The following is a 20559-nucleotide window of genomic DNA, read 5'->3' as shown; positions in this document are numbered from 1 at the left end:
CCGTGTTATTTGTTTCCCCAGAGATGCGGGCTTGGACCCGAGCCCTCTTCTTGCAGCCGAAGGCAAGACGATATTGCCTTTGGAGCCGACAGCAGGCCAGTTTGTCAGAGGATGTACTTGAGGCCTGCCACTTCCGCTCGACAGCTTTACACTTGCAATTCAAGGCTGGCAAGTCGGAGTTGCATTTGGAGGCAGGCTTAATGCGGATCCCCGTGGCAGGGTCAAGGATGTCCAGAGTTTTAGAGATGGAGGTTAGCCAGTGCAGAATCGGTAGGAGAGTCAGAGGTAGGGGAGGGAGGAGGGAGGAAGGTGGCAGGGAATTCAGCATCTGACAAACACTTCATTGGTCAAATGACGGAGCAGGAGACTGGCATTGTCGGTAGAGGCATCATTTGGGGCCCAGGGAGCTCAAGATGGTGGGAGAAGAGTGGTCAGACTAGGAGACAGGATTAGTTAGAGGGTTGGAGAGAGGGATATCTGAAGAGATGAGAACCTCCAAGGTGTGTCCAACAGAGTGGTTTGGCCCAGAGGGAAGAATTGTGAGGGAAAGAGTTAGAGGTCATGAAAGAGGACAGTGGCCAAATCGGGAGAATCAAGATGGATGTTAAAATCTCAGAGGAAGAGACGTTTGGAAGAGGAGGCCAGTAGAGAGGAGGAGAGGTACTCCCATTCCAAAAGGAAGAGTGGGGTGGGTCCAGGGGGGCCTGTAGATAGTGTCGAGCATGAGGGAACAAGGTAGGAGAGACAGACAGCCTGCAGACAAGGCATTCAAAGGTGGAGTAGGATTGAAAGCGAATGATGGTGGCCAGCACCTAGTCAGAGAAAATTGGGGAGACTCCGCCCCCAGACTGGGTTGGCCTGGAATTGGATAGGATCTTGTAGCCCTCAGGGTGAATGGTTTCAAAAGCAGTGACAGCGCTTGCTTTGAACCACATCTCAGTGAGAGCAAGGACGGCAAAGTCTTCAAGGAGGTGACAGATGTCTGCAGAGTTTTTGACAGCAGAGCAAGTATTGAGGGTAGCTAAGCGAAGCTAAGCATTGATGTAGGTGTCTGCTGTGGGTAGACCTTGGTTGGAGACCAAGAGAGCCTTCTTAAATTTCTTCCCTCCAGACTTTGAGAGGGAGTATAGGTGTTGGAGAGGCAGTTAGAATAGATAGGTAAGATGGAGAGCACCATAGGGACAAGGAGGGGGGATCAAGGGTGCGCAGAGGAGGCAGAGGGGCAGTACTGTACAGTGCACAATAGAACTCACCAGGCAGCCTAGCAGCCAAACAGAACAGAAAAGCCAGCACTGGTAACAGGATCCCAGTAGGGGCAGCAGAGTTTGAGGTACAAGAATTGAGGTTCAGACATACATGTGAACTGTCAGAGCTCGGGAGATTTAGCAAAGAAAAATGTCCAAGTTTTAAAAAATCGTTTAGCACATGAAAATGCCAAGAATACTTTCTAGTACAGCAACAACTACTAGTAAAGCACTAAAAATGCAGCAAAAACAAATCAGTGAGCAGGATTGGGAAAAAGCAAGATTTATGTTGCAGGAACAACACAAGTCAAGAGGTATCAAGAATAAGCACAGTCAGTGCATACTGGCATCGAATTTTGGCAGTAAGAAAGGAGAGACACAGGATGCATACGAGAGTAGTGGGGGAGAGGAAGACGCAATGTTAATTCAATGTTTCAACAGAAAGAGGAACATAGAGATCCAAAGTTTATCAACACTGTGTAGAGTAGTGCAGGCTTCCATGTGAAAGTTCAGGAGAGGATCCACAGACAAATGTCAAGTAGCGCAGCGTGAGAGATTATACGAACTAGCACAGAGGCCACATAGTTTGCAAGCATGACCTGAATGAATAGCGTAGTGACAACAGCACTGGGTGGGACTGAGCAAGTGAGAACAGGGCAGGTTATATCAAACTGTAATATGGGGAGAGAGAGAGAGAACACAAGATCTGAAGGTGGCGAAGGTTTTTGAACGCGTACCCATGATCATGTTGCGGGATGGTAGTCGCAATGGCGGTAAAGGTGTTCTCCACCTGGCTGTGGGCCCACACTGCCGCACAGGCCCAACAGGGCCAGACAGGGTAGTCCCAGGGGCCTTAGGAAAGGGCCTTGGGAAGGGGGGCGGCTCTCGCTTGCAGTCTCCTGTGATAGACCAAGAAATACTGGCCCAACCAATGGGCGGCGTCGGGAGGGGTGTCACTGTGCACCGGCTGGTGCCTGGATGATCGTGCACAATGCGGCAGCCATCTTTATAAGTCCATGAAGCGGTCTAAAGCATCAGGACGCAACAGGGCAGATATAATATCCAAATGAAAATGTTGCAAGGAGCGCTAATAAACACACGAGAGTGCATCCATCCCAAGTGGGTTAATTGCACAAATAGAAATTTGATTTACTTTTCTTTTTTCTAGCTAGTGCGGCGACCGCACCACAATGACCAGGGGATTTGTAAAAAGGTGTAGAAATACCTGAATGAGCATGAGCCCTCCTCATGATTCCGGCGAGGTGGCATGGAAGAGACCTGCCTGTTCAGAGGGTCCATAGTACACGGTGTGTCGTATGGGAACATTTGCCTTGTACGGGTGGTATAACAGGTGTGAAAAAAGTGGTATCCAAATTTAGGCTGCAAGAACTGTATTGTCCATAATTACCTCCAAGTATTGATACAGCCTCCTGCAAATTATGAGAGATAGGAGATTTGCGACGCTTAATAGGGAGGGCTGCCGATCTCTAGATGATTTCTTTATGGAAAGGAAGCTGTTTACGCTTTTGCAGTGGACAGAGTAATGGAATGGACCCAAGGGTCAATTTTTGAATTATGCCAAATTGGAGAGGAGGATGCCGGAATTGTGGTCGGAATTACCTATAGAATTGATTCCACCTCATGGATAGTCACTTTTAGTAATGGGAACGGGATGATTTCTGGAATGTATTGTCTGTTAACAGAGGTGAGACCAACCGTGACGCAAACAGTACAGGATAAATGGGAGAAAATGGGAGTTGTTCAATCTTGGAAATGAGACTGGTTTAATAAATGGGAGCAGATTGCGAAGGTTTCCTTAAAAATGCCTGTTTCAAACTAATTCAATATAATCTTATTTACCGGGCGTATGCGACTACGACAACGATGCATGCAGTTAACCCTGAAATGCCACATAGCTGCCCCAGATGCCTGACAGGTTTGGAGGGTTTTTGGCACATGGTCTGGGAGTGTCCTGTGATCCAACAGTATTGGAGGGAGGTGATGGACAGGATTAATGCTTTATTGACCGCGAGCTATGAATGCACACCACTGTCATGTCCTCTAGGGAATCTACCTGGAAGGAAAGCACCTAGACATAAGAAGAGGATAATGCGGTTTCTCCTGATATTAGCAAAAAGACGATTAGTGGCAATAGCATGGAAGGAACCCCCAAGGACACTTGGTAAACCAATGGGTATTGGATGTCAAAAGGTGAGGGCAGGCTGAACTGGAGATTCTACGCACGCACAACCCTAGGGGTGTGACAAGATTAGGGCATCTCCATGGACTGGGGTCAACTGCTGAACATTCTGATGACTTCCCCAGCCACAAAGCCTCCATGATAGGGTGCAGATTAGGGAATGTTATGAGTAACGAAAGGTGAAGGAAAGGGACCAGGGATGGAGGGTAGGATGAGGGGATCCAGAGGTAATCTGGATACAGATGCACAGGAGGAGGCCAAAGGTGATCAAATAACAGATACAAAGAGCACTCCCAACAGGGGCAAGAGCAGATTTTTGTGTATGCAATCCTGGGGCCATTGGGCTCAATGTAAGCTATATATCCTTGGCTGAACATTTGAAACGTTTATCCACCTTGTCTCCCACTTATTAATAAACGCATTTAAAATGGAAAAATGTTTAATTTTCTAAAACATCACATTCCTCACATGTGATCATATTACTGATCATCAAGTTGCTCTCACTTAGACAAATTAAATAATGCAACTTTCATCTCGGCATGACCTGGGATTTGTATGCTACAGGTTCTTGTATTTTTCATTCTGATACTTTTACACACAAATTCTATTCCCAGCTCAGAATGATGGGCTTACTGGCCCAAACACTAGGATATGTGACTCATTGGCGCATGCCGTTTCTGTGTGAAAATATCCACATTTGCCTAATTTACATAGTGAAATAAACATTACAAAATATCGGTTTACATTCAGAGGATACAGCTTTTAATTCTGAACATTTTAAAAAAAAAAAGTCTCTACGACCTGTTGAAGGGTTACAAGCGAAAATGTGATTCCCAATCGAAAATTCAAAAGACGTTTTTTTTTTTCTACTTTACACAGTATTAAGTGCATCTCCAGGCGCTCTGCATGCTAACGGAACATCGTGTCATATACTGTTGGCAACTTTGTGCTCAGGGCTGTGTCATTTATGACTCTGGAAAATGCCAATTGACATGGTGCAAGTTCTTTGAAGTACAGAGCTGGCCGAGCCATTTATGATTCAGTCCTGCCGCCATGAATGATTCCAGGATCTATCTACCCTGTGTCTGAGACATCCAGTCTCTAAAGTTGTGCCGTTTCCATCGCCCTGAAAGATGGGTGATTTGATTAATTGAAAGGGAACCACTACATACCACTTCCCAGAGCAAATACATTTTTATTTTCGGGGGTTTAGCCTAAACTCAGCTACAGATGGAAGTTGTAAATGGGAGTGTGCAAGGCCTGGCTGAGAACCAACTCAAGGCAAAGTCATAAACTTTTATAGTTTAGTTTCAGAAGCCATTGTTCACGCTTTTCTCCTGGGAAAGCATCCTCCATGTCCTGTAGCTTGTAGCTTGTTTGGGAATGTCAGCGCCTTTGCCTTCCAGGCCAAAGAGGCTTTATTACCAACTCACAAACAAGGAGGTGAAAGCTAAAGCTGATCAGGGGCTAGGGCACTAGGTAACCTGGAACTAGGTCTGTAATTCACAAACAAGTACAATGCCCTCTAGCCATGTATACCAAATTTTCAAAAAGCAATCTTTAAATGGATGTGAGACAAAATGTCTTTATTCTCATTCATATCGTTGTTCAAAAAATTCAAACAAACATAACATAAATCACCTAAAACAATATTTGCACTGCTAAATTGCGAAGTAAATTTGCCAATACTAGCCTACTATTGCCAGACACACCTGCTACTCTCGCACCACTCATACATACCACAAAATATACATAACATTGCCAACCGTAATCACGATCACAGATTCAAATCATACATAACAAAACAGACTGGATACATTAAACCTAAAGGTTATCTACAAGTGTTCAAAATGTACACTATTTAATATTGCTATGTAATTGTATAACTGATAGTTATTACAAAGTCTCTATTTCTTAGAGATGCACATATCCAGTATCTTCGTCGACACAAGGGTCCTTAAAATGATTTGAAGACAAGTCTCTTCAGGACGAAGAAGATGGAAAGTGGTGGGAATGACCAATTTATGCTGTGATGAAAAAATTAAAATAATTTGTCCACAGAAAAGCTGCACAAACGGGCTTATATGCACGTGTTGCATGTGAAAGGAGGAAGAAAAGGTTGAAATGTCACCTCAAAAGGACATACATTCTGATTGTAGATGGGCTGCTAATCTCACATTTCCTCGCACACGTCATTTTAAAGATGCGGTACAGAGGCTGCAGCTTGCCTGTTGATTTTTAAATGTTAATCTCTGCTTTGCATCTTTTCTTTCATATAGATTTCCCTACAAACGCAATAGATTGGGGCGTCACAGTGCGTGTCAGGATGTTGTTACAAACCATATTCCTCCGTCCAGAATCCTATCCTAACTGGAGCTCTTTCTCAATCACTTACAAAAGAATACAAATCCAACAAAAATATACATAGGTCCATGGACCTCATGAGTGAATGGTGGCTGATTTCTGACCTTTGTCACACTTACACCGATTGACCCTACAGAAAGTGGAAACAGAGAACTGGTTCCTCTCCCTATTGATTTTATGAGGATGCAACCAATCCTTGTCTCTTTGTGATTTCTGGCCATTCCCTGGGGTGTCTTTCTCAATGAGGCTTCTGGCACCAGGCGCACAGTTTCAGCAAGCCACCAATCAGGTGGCTGGAACAGCAGGCGAGAATACACAATCCCCGGCCACTTTTCCAGCCCCTTTAGGCCCTTCCGTGTATGCTTTTTTTTTTTCCTTTTTTCTTTTTTTTTTCCTAACATTGCGAGGCAACAGGGAGGCTCTCCCTGTTGTCTCTCCACGTTAGAAAACCCCAATTCCCCATATCCCACTCCATCTTACCTGAGGGACCGGAGTCTTGCGCTCTGGTCCCCGATGCGCCTCCCCATCTGCCCACCACCATTAAAATAGAAATGGGACTAGATCCCTTTTCGGATGACGGTGGCCATTTTGGAACATGTTTTACGTGGCCGCCGTCATCTGAAAAGGGACCTAGTCTCCTTTCTATTTGAATGGCAGCGGCCATTTATTTGGTATTTTTTTTCTCTCCAGGAGATGGGCTTACGCTGACCTCATATCCTGTTGTACGGAAAAAAAAACAACTATCCACACCCAAGAAATCCCGGATTGCGAATAGCTTTCGCGTCCCAGCTGGGGGGCGGACATGGAGTTTAACGGCCCGCAGCCTGAGCGTAGCAGCCCGAGCTAAGGCCCTTGCTTCACTAAGGCCATACAAAGCTCGGGTTGGTGGCCAGTTAAACCCCATGTCTGCCCCCCAGTTGGAGCGTGAAAGCTATAAAAAAGCAGGGAAAGGAAAGGCATAAATTATGCAGAGGTTACAGCTTGATATCTTGATTATTGGATTGCCCCCACAATGACAGGTAACTTCTGCAAACAGCCTTGTTTGTTTGAACTTGCTACATTTAATATTTTTACTGGAATATTTTGTTGTATATTGAACTTTTCCTTCTGTTTTGTGTACTTTTTTACTAGGTTTACAATGCTAACAATATCAACGTAGTAACAAAAACCCGAACAGAACATTTGACTGAAGCAGAAAAGAGCAAGTACAAAGGTAAATACATTTTACATTGGAGGATTAAACATTGAGTGATTTATTTTTTGTCAGAGCTGTTTACGTTCGTGAAGGAAAGCAACTTTAAGACAAATGTCTTAGCCCAGCCAACCTAGAATTTCTCTTTTATTGTGTCTGCTAATTGAAACTGCTATTTTTCGAAGTTCCTCTTTGGAAAACCACTTTAACTAAATATAGGATCTCGCACCTCTGTGGAAACGTTTGATCATGAAACATACATAAGTATATTGTGACGAATCCTCGGATGTCGTCCCGTCTCTCCTAGGGGGAGCCCTTTCCTGTGAGGTTAGGGAGGTGACCCGGTAGTCCTCCAGGGGGTGGTACGAGTACAACCGACCAAAGGGAGATCAAGGGTAGAAGTACTGAGATGAAGATAACCCGTTGACTCTCCGGAAAACATGCAGATAAAAAGTACTGAGACGAGGAAGAGGTGCAGAGCCATGAAGAGTACTCCTAGGAACCATAGTGAGCAGTCTTGTTGTTGCCGGCTGCTCATTGGTCAATGTAGAGTAGAAAAGTAAGTCTGGCTCAGGAAGCAATTGTCTAGCCCTCCTTAGAGGAGCTGCAGGAGCCAGCACAGTGCAGGAAGGTGACCAGGACACCCAGAGGGGATATGGAAGGACCAGCGCCAGTCCGGAGTGGAAGGAGCAGAAGACGAGCTGGCAGAAAGAAGTTCCTGGTGTTCCTGGAGCCTGGGAAGCGCGTGAAGGGAAGACTGCGCTGCCCAGAGGAAGATTGAGACTGCAGTGTTCCAAAGAAGACCAAAACCCTCTGCAAGGCTTCCTAGAGGTAGTGGTATCCAGTCATTGCATCGAATAAAAAGTATTGAATGCTAAAAGCATCGAATAAAATGCATTTTAAAAAAAGCATTGAATGCATTTCTTTCAATGGTAAAGGTTTTATTTTAATTATAATGGGTAAAGAAACAGGGGATGGAGGGGCGGGCATAAAAAAGAAAAAAAATGCATTCGATGCTTTTTTTTCGTTGCTTTTTTTTTTAGATACTAAGGCATTCGATGCTTTGGCATTCGATGCAATCACTATAAACCGAGGTAGCGGGAGCACTGGGGCTGGCTGGTGGGAAACTAAGAAGGTGCAGTCAGCATCTCCATAGTCACAGTACCTGGCAGGCAAGTGAACCAGGTCTGCCCTGCAACAAGAGAAGCATAAGGGTCTGGGACCCACCAACGAAAGCAATACGAGTCATCTTCCTTGTGGCGTTGCTTGCAAGGAAAGGGTCCCAAGTATCTGAAGACTAAGAAGAGGGGTCTGCGACTCACCACTATGTAAGAACAACACGAGTCATCTTCCACTGGGTGGTACTTGGCAGTAAAATATCTAAAGGCAAAGAAGAGGGGCCTGGGCCCACTACAGGAGAACCACACGAGTCCTCTTCCTCGTGGTGGTACTTGGAAGAAGAGGGCTCCGAGTACCCGAACATAAAGAAGAGGTGTCTGGGTCCCACTCCCATGCAAAGAAGGGAAACCACGGAGCAATTTACTAAGGACCAACCAAGTTCGCCCAAGCAGAGAGAAGCAGAGGTCTGGGACCTAGGAGAGATTTTAAAATTGGGAAGGAAAGCCCAGGAGAAGGGAATATTTCCCTGGGGCATTATGAACTGTGTTGAGTCATAGAAGCCTTGAGAAAGGCCAGGGGAATTGAGACATCCCCCTAACGAAGAGAACTTTGTGTTGTTGTGTCATACAAGCCTCAGAGAGGCCAGGGCAAAGGAGGCATTCCCCCTGGTGAAGGGAACTTTTGTGTTTTTGGACAACCCGACAAAGGTTATGGGGAGGGAGTCAACTTGTTTTGCCTTGAGTGGAACTTTGCTTTGTTGACCTCTTGGGGAAAAGGATTGCCTTCTGGGGAAAGGGAGTCATTATCTCAGGTGGAATTACGCAGGGAGAATCTGGGTACAAACCTGATATCCAGAAGAAGGGAGTCATTCTTCTGGCCTATCAACCTTTTTGTGTTTAGATTAAGGTGCAAGGGACAGAGTGAGGTTTTTGAACACAGGACATTGGACTTTATTGGTTTCAGGCATTCTGACAGCACCCTTAGTATTTACGTTGAGACAGGGAAACCCCTCTTAAAGTTGGGGATAGGTATTTTTTTCTTTTTCTTTGAATCCAAAAGTAAACCTTGATTTGTGGATCATGCCACCTGTTTGTCGCCTCACCCTTATAATATTCACTGAAGAATTTATTCTTAACTGTGTATACAATTTAGCAGGTCCATGGGTCATGCCGATATGAGGAACTCGGCTTTTGCAGTCTTTCCTCAGGAAATGATTTCAGTAATCCTTTTGATGGCTATCTGTGTTAAAAACATACACTGTTGCTAACAGATTAAGATGTGCTGAAAGAAAAGCATGTGCTGCTTAGTTATTTGACCCCCAAGTATAAAGATGATTTATCTACAGCTATTGCGAACTAGTGGTTTCCCTAGGAAAGAGAGTGTGAAAGGCTGCATATATTACAGCTGCAACAGCTGCTGTTTTAAGGGTCTTTGTTTTACATGTCATTGATGAATGCCCATTACATCACAAAGGACTAAGCCTTGTGTACATCCTGCGGATGGGGAGCATAGCCATAGATGGAGTCACATGCCTTGATCTTGAGAGCTACTTTGTGTATGTGCATTCGGTGAAACATAAGAGACCAAAGATTGCGTATTATGTGAATACATGTTTTATAAACTAGGATGTTCTTGGGCTAAGCTGTATGATTTATACATTAAATTGAAGGTTATAGGTAATTGAACATATTACCTCTGCCATCTGGTTTGTTGGCATCAAGGTGTTTCACTCTGCCCCCGGTTTTTTGGAATATATGTATTTCAATGAAATATCAATAATTGTCTCCAAACCGATATGTTAGATATAATGGGGCCTGTGCAGCCTTCGCCTTGAGAAATAGATCCTTCAGTGTAAAATCAAAAGCACAATGTCAACTGTGAATGTATTGATCATTCATGTGAAAGTGCTTGGCATGCAAGAAAATAGAGCTTTCATAGGTCCTAAACCCTTTTCAAAGTGTTAGGGTTTGCCTGCTTTTTAGCTGTTTAAAAATATTTCTGTGCAAACTGCAAATGATATACACTGTATGGAGATGAATATGCTAGTGATACAAAATGGGCTCCTATCTTACACAGTAGCAAGTGGGCAGGTACTAACCGTGGTCCACAGTGGAGGTTTTTCTGTGGGGCTCCTGCTCCACATAAAGGGCTATTCCACTGCTCAACGCATGGCTTTTACATCATAAAGTGCAAAGAACTGAGGCAAACTTCTGGTGGATCAAGAGGATCCCTGATTTTTCATTTTGGATGAGCCTGTGGTGTGAAAATAGGAGGCCACTTCGTCCCCTGCTTTCTGTTCACGTGGAACATTGCACAAAATGGCTGCTGCTGTCGGAGGGTGATGCAGGAATCGTGGACGCACTGGTTGGTGTAGGTGCATCCTGCCTACTGCTGCTATACAAGAGGAGGAGAGTGTGATGGAGATCAGATAAAACTCTAGAGTGACCCATGTTAAATTGAGACATTGAGTAGAACTGCCCAGATATGGAGGCACATTGTGGTAAAGAAGGTGCGGGAGGTGCACTGATTACACCACTGATCTGCAGGCCTTACATTTCCCACCCGGTTTGTTGATGTCATTGAGCTTGCAGAATGTCAGAAAGCAGGAGTTGGCATCTTGTGATTTGCTGCGGAAGTCGGACAGCACTGGAGGAGGGGCCTGCCCTGGCATAAAAGTACAGAGTACTGAATGTACCATCTTAAAGGATTTTTTCTATTAAGACCCAGTCTTCAGATGTACACCTACTTTGAGACATACTGTGCATTTATTCAGAGTGTGACAGGCCCTCATACATGGAACTTCAGCATCTTTGCATGATATGTTTGCTGGGGCACCTTTTGGACAAGTGGGGGTATGAATGCCTGATGTGAACAGGATTTAAGAGTGACCATCTGATGAATATTGATTGCAATTGGGAGCTTAACGGCCAAATGGTGTGGTCCATTGATGCAGCAACGGATTGGAGACAAAGGAGTCGTTGCCTCCTTATTAAATGGCAAGAAGCAGTTGAGCAATTAGTAACATATCTTATGGTGAGGAGATTCCAATATTCCAATTCTTTAAAAAGATACACTGCCATCAGGAGGCTCTGAATGACAATCACAAGATGAGTTAACCCAGGAACAAAAGGGAGTCAGTTAGAAAAAATATCTTTTGTGGTCCCGATACTGGGCTGATACTCCCAAGATGCTACATTGTCACAAATCCTGCTCTCTGGAATTATTGGCCATCCATCAAGTCTATCCTTTTTAGCATTACTTTTTGCAGTTTGTTTTGTTCGAGCTACAGGTCCTGACTTTGGAAATTTTAGGACCTGGGTCACCTCTTCTAATGAATTGACATGAATTAACCTGTTCTTGTAACGGGAGGAAAGACCAAATGGATGGGCCCATCTGTAGTGCACCCTTTCTAATGGATTGTGTCCTCCAACGTATTCCTCATCTTTGACATGTAATGCCCAGCTTCAGCTGCTTCGGAAAATGTTTTCGGCAGAGGGCGCTGTGCGCGGATGGCGTTGAGTCGATGCCCCTCAAAGGCCTCCGTCGTTGGTGACGTCATTGGAGATCAAGTATAGAGTGTGCGCCGCCCGTTGGCCTCAGTTCCGTTTTTCTGCGACAGCTATTGCTTTGTTTGACGAGAATAGAATTGGCGCACCTCATCGTCTAACGACTTGTTCTCGAGAAATTCTTCGAAATAAATCCTTCAAGGTGTCTTCATCCTAGATGCCTTCAACACCGAAAACCAGTTTAAAAAAATGCTGGGACTGCGGGTCCAAGATATCCCTTTACCGACCTGCACCGTGTCTGCTTATGGTGCCTTGGCGAGCACCATGACACAGCCAATTGTTCAAAATGTCAATCCATGACATGAAAGGCCTGGAGGGAGCGGAAGGGGAAACACCAGGTAGGAAGATTACCCGAATACCCTAAGCCCCGACATGCTAAGGCTTCGGCCGACAAGTCGAGAGGAGACGCTCCTCGTTGAAAGGAGGCGAAGCGATCTAGGTCAAGGAGTGGTTTGCACCACTCATCGGCTAAAAGGTTGAAGAGGAGGCACCGGAGGTCGCCTTTGTCGACATCTTCCTCCGACGATTCACCCGTAAGAATGGAGCAGCAGAATGGGACTTTTTCCGAAAGGAAATGTTAAAAATGTTCGAAAAACGGGGTCATGCACCTACCGAGCCTTCCAAGCAAGCCGGTAAGTATAGGTCTCGGTCAAAATCCCGAGCGCTCTCGAGCCCGGGAAAACGGTCTGACAAACATCGAGAGCCCTCAAGGCCCTCTTTCGATGAAAAGCATAAAGAAAAATCTAGATCGAGGTCCTCGACACCATCGATACCCTGAAATCCATCAAAACCGCCTACGCCAAAGGTGTCCTTGACGGCTGCTAAGCCTTAGTCCATGATGATGTCGACAACGTCAAAGAAAGCTACGCCGCATACACTGGCTGTTCCATCGAAGCCAGACGCCTTTCCTCATCCGGCACCAATGAAGCCTTCAACGACATTAAAGCCTACACTAACTCCATTTGAAAAAGTCTATACGCCTTTACCCAGAAAGGAGTTTTTCAAATCACTCTCCAATCTATGAAGATGAAGAACAGACTGATGGGGAGGATGCTCCTTTTGGACTGCAATATGGAACGCCCAATGCTCCAGAGTGTCTGATTTCAGAGGAGTCCAGGATTATAGATCTAGCTGACAATTTACAGTCGGCGAGTGGAGTTGATACTTCACCTGAGCTAGAGTTCGGATGACCTGAGCCTGGTGAACTGCTACGTACAGACAACTCATGTCCAGAGTTGTAGACTACCTAGGATGGAGCAGACCACCACTCCCTTATGAACAGGACGATTTAACCGATATTTTGGATAAAGGTCCCCAAACTGACCCGGTATTGCCATTCCACATGGCTTTACAAAAAAGGGTGGCTGGAAATTGGGAAACTCCGGATACCAATCTGGCAGTTCATAAAAATCTGACACAAAAATACCACCCCTCCAGTAGTGACCCCAACTATCTGTCGAAACACCCCACTCCGGAGAGTCTGGTGGTGCAGGCAGCTACAGCAACGCCGGAGCAGGCAGTGTACCCTACCATCCCTTCTGATAGGTATGACAAGAGTGTAGATGGATGGGCAAGAAAAGTATCCGCGGGGAGCGTGGCTCTGAAATCAGCTAACTCCACCTTTGCCCTGGCAACATTTTCGTACACTCTGTGGGATTGCATATCTATGTCGGCAGAGCATATCCGCGAGGGGGAAGAAAGGGATGGCTTCTTAGCTATTATTAAGGATGGCAAAGAAGCTAGTTGTGAATCCCTTCAATCGGGGTTGGATACTGCGGATAGCGTTGGCAGATCCATGGCGACCAGCACTGTAGTACGCAGATATGCGTGGTTGAGGAAGTCTGGTTTTGCACCAGATGTGCAGTCGAGATTTCTCAACATGCCTTTTGACGGGTCTCATCTTTTTGGCAACAAGGCTGACGAGAGCCTTGAGAAGTTGCAGACCTCTAAGGCGGCAGCCAAGTCTTTAGGTGCCGCTTTTAGGCAACCTCATCCTTTTTCTACTAGTGGACAACCTTGCAAGGGTAGATCTTTTCTCTTCTACTCCTCCTCAGTTGGAAGGGCGAGAGGAATGGCCAGTCAAAAAAGCCATAGAAAATGTCCTCGTGGTGGACGAGGTAGAGGTGCCAAGCCAGCTCAAGCAGCAGCCTCTTTACCATCGGCCTCTGCAACAGCTGCCTCAAAACCACTTTGAGGTCTTGAATCACAGTTCATCAGTGGGGGGGCAGACTGTCTCAGCATTTAGAAGAATGGCAAGCCATTACTTCGGATGCTTGGGCTTTGGAAACCGTAGCCCATGGTTGCTGCCTTCCTTTTGTAAGAAGACCTCAAAACAATCCACTGGGAGCCGCTCTGTGATGGTTCCGGATCTGCTCCTTGTGCAGGAAGTTTTAACCCTGCTAGAGAAAGGTGCTATAGAACCGGTCCCTGTAGCGGAGAGGAACAAGGGATGGTACTCCCCATATCTTTTTGTCCCCAAGAAGGACAGAGGACTGAGACCCATCTTGGACTTGAAATACTTGAACAAGTTCCTCAGGAAGGACAAATTAAAGATGGTCACACTTTCTCAGATCCTCCAGGCCCTCTAACTCCAGGATTGGTTGGTGTTATTAGACCTTCAGGATGCTTATTTTCAAGAGCCAATCCATCTCAAGCACAGAAAATACCTGAGGTTTGCAGTTGGCAGTTCTCATTATCAGTTCCGAGTTCTGCCTTTCGGGCTAACCTCCGCCCAAGGGTTTTCACCAAACAGATGGTGGTAGTGGCAGCGAATCACAGGAGAGGGGGAATTCACGTCTACCCCTACCTGGCTGATTGCCTGATCAGGGTGATCTCCTGAGCAAGCCCTGGATCATCTGTCACCTGCCACTCCCTTCACAGATTGGGCTTCTCCCTCAATTACAAGAAGTCCGATATGACACCTTCCCAACAGCTCCAATACATCGGGGCTGTGTTAGAGACGTCTTTGGGAAAGAGATCGCCTCCCAAAGTGAGGGCTCAAGACATTCTTCAGATGGTATCCAAATTTCAGAATGCTCAGAATCGTCCGGCCTTCAATTTTTTTGAGGTTGCTCGGCCTCATGGCATCCTGCATTTTTCTGCTGCCAGAAGCCCACCTGAGAATGAGATCCCTTCAACGGGCTCTAAGAACACAATGGTCCCAATTGTCAGGGAAGATGTCGGACAAACTTCAGATACCAGCCAAGGTCTCACAGGATCTTCTGTGGTGGGCCTGCGAGGCAAATATTCTGAAGGGAGAACACTTTTGGCAGCCATGGCTGGGGATTACAGTAGTGACGGATGCCTCACTCACGGGGTGGGTAGCCCATGCCAACAATTTGACAGTCAGCGGTTGTTGGTCTCCATCGGAGTCCAAACTACATATCAATCTTTTGGAGCTGAAGGCAATCAGACTAGCTCTGAACGCCTTCCTGCCCTCTGTAAGGGGGAAGAATGTCTTGAAAATGACAGACAACATGGTGGCTATGTACTACCTCAACAAGAAAGGAGGTGTTGGGTCACTATCACTGTGCAGAGACCCAGTGCAGTTTTGGTACTGGGCAATTCAAGAAGGAAAATCTCAGGGGGCGTGGCTAGCCGCGGGATGAGAAAGACGTAGGTCTTCTCGGCTCCCACGACCGCAACAAACATCCTGGTAAAATCGCCTGATATCCGATGAAATAGGAGCTGTCAACACCTCCGTGTGATGTCGGACACTTTTGGGCACAAACCGGGTGAAGAGCAGAAAAAACTGCAGCCGAATTCAAGAGAAGCGACCACAAGAAGTTTGGAGGCGTACGACATCCAGCCTGTCTCCTAAATGGCCGCCGGCGCGCACGGACGAACGCCCTGAAACGGAGCAGTGAGGCCGCACTGCAACGGAATCCAGGCAGCTACTGATCCGCTGACCACATCGGAAGAAGGGTGCGGTCCCAGTGCGGCTCCGGCGGTGTCCAACAGGCGGACTGCAGCGAGCCCGAGCTGGTCTGAGAGCGGGGCGCGTATCCACTGGAGTGGGACGCCCCGGACCGCCGCCGACAGTGCCGGCACTTAAGTATGAGGCTGGCCCGAGCGCCGCCGACGGAGAAGCAGCTCCGGCGTGAGTGTCCCCGTCTCGGCCCTGCCCCCTGCAGCAACAGCGAGCAAGGCAGCCCGGGTGGGTGGTGGAGGACTGGGAGAGAGCCGCTAGAGCCAACGCGGCCCCATCCACGGGCGGGCTTTGCAGGAGCCGCAGACCTAACAGCGTATACGTGGCCCCGTGTACTGGAACAGGGGGCCTGCGCCCCTGCTGCCAGGAGAACGCTTCGCCTCGGAGGTGTGCCACCACGGGACACGGAACAGGGCTTCCTGGGGGCGTGAGCCTGTGTGGGCCCTAGACTAGGGAAACGGCACGGAAACCCCTGGAGCGAGGCCACGCGACGGCAACCGCTGGTCCACCGGGCTGGCGCAGCAAACTTGGCAAGAGGTCCACAGAGGGGGTGAAGTGCCAATACTGATCGGGCCAAATAGCCCACAACTGCCCACAAACTCGTACTGTAACTAGTTCCTGGAGGACCACCGCTTCCCTGAACAGTGGGTTGTGATGCAGTAGAACACCATCAGGGGCGGACTCCGCAGGGTGGCATCAACACACACAACGCCAGGTCCCCCAGCAGCAAAGCACACCGATCCATCCCCGATTGGCATTAAAGAAGGACTAGACGCGAGGGGAGAGCACCCGAAGAAGTGACTGGGGACAGTGGGGACACGCGGTCCTCTCCCAGATTAGCCCATGCTGTGGTCCCCCTAAGTGCAACCCCATCGCCGACAAGGTTCGGTCAGAGCACATTTACAACACGCAGTGAGACAATAACACCTACAAAGGGCCAAGCACGTAGAATCATAAGCAGCCAGGGATATTGGTACCATGGGTAAAGAGAAGTCTAGGAAACTCCCCACACAAAGCAGGATGGACCACTACACCATCTCTCCGCCCCAGGCGTCAGACCTCCACCCGTAATCCTCGGAGGAGATGGAAACTGACCAGGGAATTTCATTGAAAGACATTATGGCTGCCATAGCCGACTCCGGCACGTCAATGGAGCAGAAAATGGATGGGATTAGCATGGACGTGTCCCTCCTCCGACACGATCTCCAAAAATTTAATGGCACGCACCGGGGAAGCTGAGCATCGCATATCCAATACAGAGGATAGAATGAATAAGATACAACAGCAGCTCCAAAATGTCACATCTAAACTGAAGGTACTGGAGGACAGAATTGAAGACGGAGAAGGTAGATCCAGACGCAACAATGTGCGCATACTCGGCATACCCGAGAAGGCTGAAGGCTCTTGCATGGAACTTTTTATAGAACAATGGCTGACCGACCTGTATGAGCCAGACGCCTTCTCCAAGTTCTTTTCCATAGAGAGGGGACACAGAGTACCCACGGGCAAACCTCTGCCCGGCGCACCTCCACGCACGGTAATAGCAACATTTTTAAACTACAGGGACCGTGATGCCTTACTGCAACATGCGCGCGCAAAAGGCGCATTACATTCAATGGCTCCAAAATCGCCTTTTTCCCCCAACCACACCAGGGAAGTGCAAAAGGCGAGGCAATCCTTCGACCACCTCAAAAAACAACTGCAAACAATGGGAGTGAGGTATGGCTTGCTCTTCCCTGCGCGAATCAAGATTTATCACAAAGGTTCAACAGTCCACCTCAATGACCCCAAGGAGGCTTGGCGCTGGGCTGAACAAAACATATAGACGGAGACTGGTCGACCCACCATGACAACAGGGGGAGGAAGCAAAGACCTCCACCAGAACAGCAGCAAGAGCCCGTCGACCACCAGCGCAAGACCCACCGGAAGATTTGGGGGCCTGACCACTGCCTCATCGCCTGCCAGAGGCCCGAGGCCCCGTTGGGACACCCAAGACGTACTACAGAACCATTCTGTCTATACACACACACTCAACAAAAGGCAACACACACTTACCTGAAGCGGCCGCGGTATGCCCCGAGACCGCAACGCAAGGAGAGCCCCCTTCCGATAGTGAAACAAAGCCCACGTTTACTACACGTGACAGCTCCCCTTAGACACGCCTCTTAGAGGGGCGTTACCTTCCCCTTGGGTTCCAAGCAGAGGGGGCCACCTGTACTCGAAGTCAAGTTGATCGCATGCAAGGTGTCCAGTTGATACCATACGTTTTTTGTTCGGGCGACCGATGCTTCTAATTGGGAGGAGTCTGGGGAGGAGAGTTGGGGATTTAAGTTTAGTTACAGACGGGACCAGTCAAACGCATGAGATAATATGGCTAGATAAGATGATGATAACCCACGGGCATATCCACAGCAGGCGCATAGCGCCGTCAGCGGCAGCACAGGCCGAGACTGTCACAAGCACCCATGTCATCACATAGCGGTACTAGCGATGCTCTCAGAACACTGAGACTCTTGACATGGACCGTTAATTGCCTGGGCAACGCAGTCAAGCGCAGGCTGGTGCTTCAATTTCTAAACAGTCGGGGTGCCGACATAGTGTTCCTATCTGAGACCCATCTTGCGGGCACAGAATGTACCCTACTCAGACGTACAAACTACAAGCTGACACTCCACTCAGGTTTCGCGATGGGTTCAAGAGGCGTCATGATCCTGGTACACAAAAGCCTCCCCTTTCTCCTTACTATGGTAACCCATGACACAGGCGGCAGATACGTATACGTGACAGGCAAGCTATGGGATCACTCCATTGCACTGATAGCCACCTATGCACCCCCAACCCTACTAGAGCCACTACTCACTGACATAGCCCCGTTAATCGCAAACGACACATCTAACCTCATGATACTGGGAGGTGACTTCAATGAAGTCATGAATGTGACCCTGGACAGATCACACCTGCAGAATAGAAACCCCAATGTTCCCACCAGGCTTGCCACCTTCGCCAACGCACTAGGCATCTGCGATGTGTGTAGAGAACTTCACCCAGACACAAGAGCATACTCTTTCCACTCAGGGGCACATGCCTCGCTCTCCAGGCTAGATTACCTCTTCACCACAGCAACTGATCTACACAGGGCACAAGAAATGAACATGCTTCCCAGAGGCATCTCCGACCACTCCCCGCTAGAACTGACACTCATAACATCCAGGCGGATTCCTCCGCCGAGCTGGCACCTGAATAGTTAATACCTGGGCGACCCCGATCTTGTGGACAGGCTACAGGAAACCACCAATACATATTTCGAGCTAAACACAGACAGCAAGGAACCTAGAAACACTGTGGGAGGCCTACAAGACAGTGCAAAGAAGTGAACTAATTTCGTGGACGACCGCAAAAAAAAGACAGCACTTGAGCAAGACACTTGAAGCCGAACAACAAGGAAAGCAGGCGGAGGAGAGGCACATAAACGAGGACACACAGGCATCTAACCGGACGTTGCTACTTGCACAGAAAAGGCTTCAAAATATAGCAATGGACAATGCGAAACAAGCGCATGCTGCAATGCGAGCAAGACTCTATGAAACAGGTGACAAGGCTGGCAAGATGCTGGCGTGGCTGTAAAGGAAGGAGCAGGGACGCAGTCATGTCCGAAGGCTCGACACAGGAGGGCCGAACGCACGGGTGACGGATCAGGAACTAAGCCAAGGCTTTGTGGAATACTGCGCTGAGCTGTACAGAGAACCCACGACCCAGATGTATGTCACGATCATGGACCAAATTGATATCCCCACCTTAAATGAGGCGCAACTGCAACTGCTGGAGAGGGAGATCACAGAACATGAGATCCTAAGTGCCATGTCGGGCCTCCAGACCGGTAAGTCCCCAGGACCTAATGGCTTCCCGGTTGAACTATGGCGGAAGGTGGGAACCAATGTGATAGCCCCTCAACTGCTCCGAATGTATCAACATGCGCGGGAAAAGGGCATTCTCCCACCAGATCTGCGAGAAGCAGCAATAATAGTGATACCCAAGCCGGACAAACCCCCTGAAAGGGTTCATACAGGCCCATTTCACTCATCAATAGCGAGACTAAAATACTGGCGAAACTACATGCGGACCGTCTACAACCGGTTATTCCCTCCCTGATACATCCGGACCAGTGCGGCTTCATGCCACAGAGATCAACCCGCATGAACGTCCACAGAGTATACTCCGCCTTGGAAAGGGCCAACACCATACGGGGCCCACTAGCCCTACTAGCAATTGACTTTGAAAAGGCCTTTGATTCGGTGAGATGGGAGGCCAAATGGACCATAATGTGCTGCATGGGTTTCGGTGAGAACTTCATGAGATGGGTGTGACTGCTGTACGAATCCCCTTTGGCCAGGACCAGGGTCAACGGCTGGCGATAGGACCTCTTCAATCTGGGGAGGGGCACGAGGCAGGGCTGCCTGCTGTCTGCCATGATTTTCGCAATCGCCATCGAACCACTGGCAATCCTCCTGCAAAACGCGTCAACTTGGGAAGGCTTCAGATGGTCCGGGACCTGGTAGGACAGAATATCCCTCTATGCGGATGACCTGCTCATCTACCTGAAGGATCCAAGCAATTCTTGCCCCAGAGTCACGCACCTGCTAGAGCAATACGAGGCATTCCGGACTATGTGTGAACTGGTCCAAATTCATCCTCTTCCCTATAGGAGACACCCCGATGGCAAATCTGGTGGATGGCCCTTATCAGATCGAAAGGGAACAGTTGAAATACCTGGGGATACGTATCACGAAGCATCTTACTGAATACACAACCCTGAACCTCTCCCCCCTTGTAGCAAGATTCGCAGAAGATACTTGCCACTGGATCTCCTTGCCACTAACACTGATGGGCAGAGCCGCCCTGTTCAAAATGATAGCCCTCCCGAAATTCTTATGTCCTGCAAAACGCTC

The 20559-nt window shown here is 48.0% G+C and overlaps 1 protein-coding gene across 1 annotated transcript in view; it reads left to right on the top strand.

Moving 5' to 3' along the window:
• The window catches only part of ANKRD13A (ankyrin repeat domain 13A), a 1258643-nt gene that overhangs the window by 698346 nt on the left and 539738 nt on the right, over positions 1 to 20559 (top strand). Inside the window, exon 8 of the mRNA XM_069619390.1 lies at positions 6940 to 7021. Within this exon, the coding sequence (XP_069475491.1) occupies positions 6940 to 7021 (82 nt within the window). The remainder of the gene's footprint in view (positions 1 to 6939; positions 7022 to 20559) is intronic.

The sequence above is a fragment of the Ambystoma mexicanum genome, chromosome 10 (genome assembly GCF_040938575.1).
Source record: "Ambystoma mexicanum isolate Mex_15411 chromosome 10, UKY_AmexF1_1, whole genome shotgun sequence".
NCBI classification, from domain to species: domain Eukaryota; kingdom Metazoa; phylum Chordata; class Amphibia; order Caudata; family Ambystomatidae; genus Ambystoma; species Ambystoma mexicanum.
Note: the sequence above shows the minus strand (reverse complement) of the source record. Positions and strands in the feature narration are given on the sequence as shown.